Genomic DNA, 8,280 nt, shown 5'->3' with positions numbered 1-8,280 from the left:
CGGGCGCTAGCAGTGACGACTGGCGGAGCAACAGCAAGGCCAAATGGGCCCTGTCCCGTCTAGCAAATGAAATTTTGTACATCTAATCTCATGGGCCTTGAAATAACATCCCACAAACAACTTTTTTTGTTTGGCCCGCCCACCTTTGGGCTGCAAGCTCCATCACTGCTGGCCACCAGATTACATTCCTAGCCTAAAAAAAACAGATTGCATTACATATTCTTCTCAAATAAAAAACAGATTACATTACAACTGATTCGCGAAAGAAAAGATGACAGTACAACTGGAATGCATAGGCAGAAACAAACGATGAATTTACATGCTGAACGTAGATCTCCTGACAGAAGGTTAACCGAAATGGCCAGCACTTGATCAGTGGCATAGACTGAAAATAATCAGTAGCACATAGCAAGACTTGTTTTTGAGAAACTGAAACGACTCGCCTATTGCGAAAACGCATGCATCTGAATCTAGTACTACGGTACACTAGGCCGCCACATCACACTGGATAGACTTGCCAGAAAGCGGCAGCGCGACGTGCGCCGTCGACAACATCTAAGCCCAGTAGATCCGACGGGTTAAATTACATGACTCGTCCTTAATAATCCTTAAAATGGCATACACTACCTAGCTGCCCGAGTACATACATATACGAGGGCTGCGGCTTAACCCTCCGGCCGCCGCGGCCATCGTTGCCTACTGCGCCGGCGCGAGCAGCTGCTGCGGCGCCGCCTCCGCCTCCGCGTGGATGAAGCAGAGCACATGGTGCACTGCCGCCGCGATGTCGTCCGCCGTCGTCAGGCCACACCCCTCCTCCACCTGCGGCACACACGCAGAGGTTAGTCGAACTGACAGGCCTGTTTGGTTCCTAGCCTAAGGTTCCCACACCTAACTTTAGTCATGCCACAACATCTTAGGTATGTGTTTGATTCATTGCCACACTTGTGGCTTGCCACACTTCTCTAGTTATATGGCCCACATGTCATAGGCTTAATTTTTTGCCAAATCTTGCCACACTTGTGGTGGCTATTTTGTTAGCCACACTTTGCCTAAGGTTAGTTGTGGCAAAATTAGCCATGAACCAAACGGGCCGTACGTATACAAACATATTTTTCAGTTAATGGAGAAGGCAGAGGCATGTGCAATGGCCGGTCAGGGAATCAGGGAACCTCTGCTACAACTACTCCGTAGCCCTAGGATAAAGATCAGATTCCACAGGTGAACAGTGGCGCCCTCCGTCCTATGGCTAAAATGGCACGACGGAGCAGAGGCACGGTACACTGTCTAGCCACACCAGCCACATCGTTGGATAGCCTTTTTTGCCCATTTATCGATGCCAATCTCAATATCAGTTGAGGAAAAGAGATTCTCCCTGGCAGTGCTCGACTGACAAATCTAGGAGGCAATTCTTTTTCATGAGGTGTCACACTAGTAGCGCAGGCACGCTCCTAGGAGACATGACAGCATTGCTGAGTCCTTATTTTCAGCTGCATCTCAATGCAGGGCCCCAAAATAGCACTTGATTTTTTTAAAGAAAAAGAAATAGCACAGGTTTTTTTAGTGCGGTAGTAATACTGGGAAATCCGGTCAAAAGTAAGCGAACACGGAAGCACGGGCTAGGGGGAGCAGGAAAAGACTCAGGTGTCCACATGTGTGGTCAAGTTCATGGGATTCGGATCAAAGATTTGAAATATTTGATGCGCCTCGCTCTATCCATCAATAATGCAGCAGCAATTGATCTGCGCACGTTGATGTGATGATGACACATCACACATGGATGTCTGATCTACTATCTATCAGTCCAAGCGGCACTGAAGGCAGGGGAATATCTGACACGTTCTTTTTCTTTTTGAGATGCCAAAACAGACATGGCATTGCTGATTGTGGAGCAGCATTTCTATTCGAGCCAGAGCTAGAGTGGAGTTGCTAATTCACCGGATTAATTAATCGGATCTGTATCCTGCGGTGTAGAGAATGACCTCATGATTCCCAAATGATGCGTGCGGACACACACAAACTACCCGATCGGGCCACTCGATCCGTGAGCCCGCTGCTGTAGACTTCTAGCCGCGGCTCGACAGCATGGGGACGTGCTACGTTGGGACATGTGCACCAAACGTCGCAGGATTACGACTGAAATTTACTACTCTTACTAACTAAACTGTGGCACGTACGTAACGTGCGTAGTACTACGTACCTTGAGGCTGAGGGAGTAGAGGGCCAGGGAGTCGAGCGCGGTGACGTTGAGGTGCAGCACGGTGAGACGGAGCGCCTGCAGGCCGGCGACCATGCGGAGCAGCTGGCCGGGCCGCCGCGGCGCCATGACGCGGAGGCTGGCGTGCGTCTCCACCAGGGTCACCTCGATGTCGGCCACCCCGGCGCGGCTCTCGTCCGCCGACAGCGTCGTGGCGTCGCGCGGCGACTGGCGCCACACGTACTGCGGGTACGTGAAGAACCCCGCGAACGGCGGCGCGTCGGGAGCGCCGTCCGCCTCGGTCACGCTGCTGCTGCAGTTGCTCGTCGACTCCACGCACGCGTTGCCAATGCCGCCGCTGGTGCTGGCGCGCGCCGGCATGGCCGTCGGCAGCGGCGCCGCGTCGCGTCCTGCCTTGTGCTGCTGCTGGTGAGCCAGCGCCCGCTTCTGCGCCTCCAGGGACTGCAGCTGCTGCTCCAGCTCCTTGACGAAATCTATCGCCCCTCCGACGATCGATGCCTGGTCACCCTGCAAGGTTTTTGAAGGACAAAAGGCGAGCATTAACTCTGTCAGGGGAATAGTATACTCCATGGAACTCGTCGAACAATCAATGACCTCCTTCTATGCGAGAACTAGAGACGAGTGCAACAATGATTTGGGAGGGAGACACATTAATGGCGTCCCGGAGTCCGGCCAAGAATGGATGCTTCTCCTCAATAACATTGGGCACGGGGAAAGGAGAGCTCGTCAATAGTGATGGTGGGTCTCTTGCGGCCCAGAAAAACATTCTTTCTCTCTTTCATCATCCTCCCTCCCAAGTTGCTCCGGCATCCCTTTTCTTCCTCTTTGACAAGCGAAGCGAGAGCACACGGATACAAAACACGAAAGGGAGAGGGAGAGAGAGACGTACCCTCTGGACGTAGGACTCCGGCATGAGGGAGCGGAGCACGACGAGGTACTCGTTCATCTGTCGCCGGCGGTTGCGCTCCACGGCGATGTGGGTCATGCGCTGGCACTCGGTCTCCTCCCTCGACTTGCAGCTCCTCGCCCGCCGACGCCGCTTCCTCCTCGGCGGCGCGGGCGACAACGTGGCCTGCTTCTCCAGGCACGGCGCCACGTCACCCGCGGCGGACAGCCCCGGCGCTCTGTCGGCTGCCTGCAACGCAAGCGCCGGGCCACCGGCAATGCCGGTGTCGTCGTAGAAGCCCGCGGCATTGTCGAAGAGGAAGCCCGCGGCGTTGAAGGTGCTGTAGACGAGCGCCGCATTGTCGACGCTGGAGGCGCACAGCGCGTCCACTAGTGCCATGGCCGACGGACGGACGGATGGCTGACTCGCTCCCTCGCTCGCTCGCTTGCTCTCGGTTCGTGGCCGTTTCTGGGTGTCGCGATGCTTTTGGCGACGACGGAGGGAAGTCGCGTACCACCACCGCTAGCTCTTATCCTGCTCCTTTGCTACTGCCGCTGCTGACTTAGCTGTGGTACAACATAGCAGTGAGTGATTCTGGGGATCTCTGAGGCTCTGAGGCGCTCGCGTTGGTGGGATGCGTATGTTTCTTTCCCTCCGGTGTGGTGGTCTACTGCGGGGGGTACTGCCGCCTACTGGGCTGGGGTATATGGGGGTAAAGATAAGGTTTGGTTTGGGCACGCCAGCCAGCCTGCCTGCGTTTTTTGCGCGCTCGCGTAGCAGCAACAGTGGGAGAGGACTGAGGAGGGCGCTCTGCTCCCAGTAGAGTAGGCATCAAATGATCAAAAGGCTGAGCTCTTTTGTAAACATCTGCACTGCGTTTTTTGTGCAGTGCGTCGTGCTGCTGGCCCTACTGCCGTGTGACCGGGTGACCAGTCAGATCGACTGAAGGCCTCCCTCTGCTGTGAGAGGAGGGGCTGCAAAGTTTTTCTTCAGCGCCTCATTGATTTGCAGCATTTTTAAATTATATGAATATGAAAAACGCAAGAATAGGGGGTCATGTTCTTTATATCCTACAAAAATTCAAAGTACATGAACTTGGATGGAAAATCAAAAAAAAATTGCGGGGGGAGATGGAAAAGCATTTGATCGCACAGAAAAAAAAGAATTCTAACGAGGTTTGAGTGGATGGAAATTTTGCTCCAAAATGTAGTACACATGAATATTATGAAAACATTCCTATGGATTTCAAACCTGCAAATTGAATGGCCGTACTAGGAAAAAATTTAACGCCACCCGCAATGCGAGTCACCAAAACGCCCCACATGTCCGGACCCAACAGTCGGGCCACTTTTAGTCATCCAATCTGGGTCATTAAAACACTCTCAAATGTCTGGACCGTATGAAATCCCACAAACTCTCACCAAATCAGGGTGAGTCTGGATGTCTGCGACCACTGCTAACTCATCCTCAGACCTTAACATAAACCCACCTTTTCTTTCCCCTTTCTCTCTCCTCTCCCCATTGGGCAAGAGACGGACAAATAGGGGTTTTTAGGGGTATAAAGTTTGGTGGCACGCGCAGTCGAACTTGTCCACGGACATTTGATGATATTCATTTTGTGTCTAACATTGGAGATGCCCCAGCGATCCAAAGTTCCTATGAAATTCCTTTGAATCAATCCCCGCGAAAAAATGCTTTGAATCAAAGGAGCCCTTAAATGAATGACCCTCTTATCTGGCTACTGTTTGCTGAGAGGGGTGACATTTGCGAACATTTTGATGGCAGTTTTAATTGTGTTGCGGTGGTAGTTTTTGACTTTTTTCAAAATTGCATGACATTTTCTGGGATGAAGGCTCAAAATATTATCCTCCCAGAATATGTCATGCAGTTCTGAAGAAACTACCATCCCCAACACAACTAAAACTGACATCAAAACGATCGTAAATGCCACCCCCTCCCAGCGAATGTTCACCCGTTAGCTTTTCCCTAAATGAAAGCATTTTTTATATCTGTTTCAATCTTAAGTAGAAACATTGTAATTGTAACACGCTTCCACGAAAGAGATCAATGCTTCTAGACTCTCCGTCCAAGATGCACGCAGTCTAGGAATCAATCCAAGAGGTAACTACAACAATAATAGGTGAATATTTGTATCCCAAAGCTGATATCATCTAATGTGGGCTAAGGGCATCTCCTGACTCGCAAACGGACACGGTTTTTATCCGAAAAATTGGTCTAGATCGATGTCCGGACGCTGATACGGAAGGCGGACATCCAACTCTATACCTCAAATGTCTGCTTTATATTAATAAAAAAAGATTATGCACTTTGGCGCCTTTGGCGAAACTAGTATCATTAGTTTTAGGTTTTAGTATCATTTCCACCAAATTCTGTAGTAATTAGTTGCTTTCTGTGATTTCACACTTTGGATTTAGCGGCCTCCACCAAACAGCTACTCCCTTCGTTCCAAATTAGTTGACTCAGATTTGTCAAGATACGGATATATCTAGACATGTTTTAGTGTTAGATACATCCGTATCTAGATAAATCCAAGTCAACTAATTTGGAACAGAGGGAGTACATGCTAATAGCAGCGGCCATCGGCTAATTGCTGTCTTTCCACAAAATAGCAGCATCCTTCCGGTTCACCGGAAAAAGTACGTCCATACCGTTCGGCGGATCAATACAGACCCTCACTGAATGGCTCAACACATTTGGACACACGGTCTGGACGGATGCGGGGGTTTGAGGGTCCACTTTGAAGATGCCCTAATCACTACATCATTTTAAATGAATACTTGTATCTTAAAGCAGATACTCCCTTCATTTCTTTATACAAAGTCACTTCATATTTTTATGTCTGACTTTGACCATTAATTTTATCAATAAAAAAGAATTATACACCATAAAGAGTATTTCACTGGATGCACATTTCAAAGAACTTTTCAATGATATATTTTTTATGACATATAATTCATAATTTTGTTGGCCAAAATTTTAAGTTGGACACGAAAAAGCAAAGTGGCTTTGTACGAGGAAATGAAGGGAGTACCATCATCTAACGATGTGCACGGCGATCTTACAGCGGTCCGGATATCAGATTGTTTCCCAAATGGTAATTGAACGGCACAACACTACGCACAGGTACCAGGGTCATGTGGAGTAACAGCAAAGGGAATGACAAGGCGACAAGGAGGCCAGGTGAGCAATGCACCTCCCTGCCTCGAGTAATGACCATAAGCCCTAGAGCCACCAATCAAGACTCGCCAGAAATTAAGGGCTTACTGTCCTAACACCTATTTTTCTATTGTAGTTGGTAGTACAAATTAGTACTATGAAGCCTTACTTTTTTTTAGGAAAATGTCGAAACCCGACTTTAAAAAAAAAAAGCCACCAAGTGGTCAACATAGTCTTGCAAACACCCACGGCACGCAATAAAACACCTAAGAAGACAAGCTAAAAGCGACAGGTAGGCTACAACCAGCAGAAAGGCATGCAGGCAGAGAAGAGAACCAAACTAGCATGACAGAAGGTAGACGGCGACGTAGCAAAGCCCCAACTACAGTTGGCTGGCCTGATCCCAGTCCAAGATGGAGTTCGCATCTGTCCGCACACAAGAGATCAAGAGCTCCACATCCGTCCCGTTCTCGCTCTTAGTCAGAGATGTCCACTACTACAATAAAATAGGCACTTTGAAAATGCAGTCAGCCGATTTGTTAGGGAATGCCTGTTTAATGGTAAGTTTGTTCCTGGTAGCCGACAGGGTCCAACACAAGGCGGAAAAGCCGATCCAGAACACACGCTTGACGGGGGCGACAAGATTAGTGACAAGGGGTCGAAGTTACGCAAAACAAGTGGGAGCCCAAGACACCCCAAGCCAGCGGCACCTCCAGAATATCAGAGTAAGAGGGCACAGAGGGAAAAAACTCATAGCCGGGCCAATTTCTTTTCCTAATTTGATCCATGGCCGGCAGCCACCCACGAATGCCTGCCACATAAAAATTTTGATCTTGGGAGGAATGTGGGCCTTCCAAACAAAATTGAAACTAGACATAGGAACTCCAGAGACCAACTGACGATAACACGACTTCACAGAAAAACGACCAGACGATGAATGAGACCAAGAGACCACATCAGGAGACTCCGGGAGCACATGGAAAATGGCAACAAGACGGTGCCAATCATCCAACTCTTCAGGAGACAGGGACCGCCAGAAAACCGAGGTCCCACTGTCTAGCCGTGAGCTCCACGATGGAGATTGAGGGAAAGGCAACAAAAGAGAAAATAACAAGGAAGGAAACCGCCAGGAGACCATCCCTAGTCCACCAGTCCAGCCAAAACCTAATAGGCGAACCATCGCCCATAGAAAATTTAACGAGAGCCCTAAAATCATTTCAACTTTAACAAGTTGCCGCCAGAATTGAGAACCGCCCGACCCAGACACCATCAACGGGCTAGAAGACGGGAAGTACATAGCCTTAAGAATACGAAGCCAAAGTTCGCTAGGGTCGGCCGACAGAATGCGCCACCACCATTTAAGAATAAGGCATTTGTTCATAGTAGAGGTATCCACAATACCCAACCCCCCAAGGTTTTTGGCCGACGGATCGTCTTACAGTTGACCATCCTATATTTCTTTTTGTTGACTGCGGAATTCCAAAAGAAACCACTCCTATGCTTATGAAAGCCCGTGTGGATGCCTTCCGAAAGACGATAAAACCAAGGAACATAGGTAGAGAGGAGAGGCACGCGTTGATGAGACACACCTTACCAGTCCTCGAGTTGTATCGACCCCTCCAGGGCATGACTCGATTACCAACCTTGGTTACTGAGAACACAAAATCTTTGGCTAGCAGTTTAAGGGGAGAGATTGGGAGACCAAGTACTTGAAAGGAAAAGACCCAAGTTTGTAGTTGAGGAGGTTAGCCACCCTGCATGCCTGCTTAATGAGGGCACCCAAAACTAGAACTTCACTCTCAGAAAAAATAATCCTAAGCCTGGAGAGCTCCTCGAAGCAGAGTAGGAGGAATTTTAAGTTCGCAATGAATCAGTCAGAGTTCTCAACCAAGATGATAGTATCATCGGTGTATTGCAAGTGCGAAACACCAACCGGGATCAGGTGGGATACCAACGGGGAGATATGGCCCGCGGTAGCAGCACCGCTGAGAATGCAAGAAAA

The 8,280-nt window shown here is 49.3% G+C and overlaps 1 protein-coding gene across 1 annotated transcript; it reads right to left on the bottom strand.

The window, feature by feature from the left end:
* Positions 1-348: 348 nt before the first annotated feature.
* LOC109774682 (transcription factor bHLH94) lies at positions 349-3,817 on the bottom strand. Its single transcript, XM_020333436.4, has 3 exons — positions 3,105-3,817; positions 2,198-2,722; positions 349-819 (listed from the first exon to the last, which is right to left on the bottom strand). The coding sequence occupies exons 1-3, from the start codon at positions 3,498-3,500 to the stop codon at positions 697-699; spliced, it is 1,044 nt and encodes a 347-aa protein (XP_020189025.1). The 5' UTR covers positions 3,501-3,817; the 3' UTR covers positions 349-696.
* Between the last annotated feature and the right edge of the window lie 4,463 nt (positions 3,818-8,280).

This window comes from Aegilops tauschii, chromosome 6 (assembly GCF_002575655.3).
Source record: "Aegilops tauschii subsp. strangulata cultivar AL8/78 chromosome 6, Aet v6.0, whole genome shotgun sequence".
In the NCBI taxonomy this organism is placed as follows: domain Eukaryota; kingdom Viridiplantae; phylum Streptophyta; class Magnoliopsida; order Poales; family Poaceae; genus Aegilops; species Aegilops tauschii.
The sequence above is the reverse complement of the archived record's forward strand: the minus strand, read 5'-3'. Positions and strand labels throughout refer to the sequence as shown.

Bases quoted from the DNA above. Each gene is read 5' to 3' on its own strand.
- LOC109774682 (XM_020333436.4), bottom strand. From the start codon at position 3,500: ATGGCACTAGTGGACGCGCTGTGCGCCTCCAGCGTCGACAATGCGGCG. The intron at 2,723-3,104 runs GTACGTCTCTCT...AAAACCTTGCAG, and splicing joins CGGAGTCCTACGTCCAGAGG to GGTGACCAGGCATCGATCGT. The intron at 820-2,197 runs GTACGTAGTACT...TGTGTGCCGCAG, and splicing joins TCTACTCCCTCAGCCTCAAG to GTGGAGGAGGGGTGTGGCCT.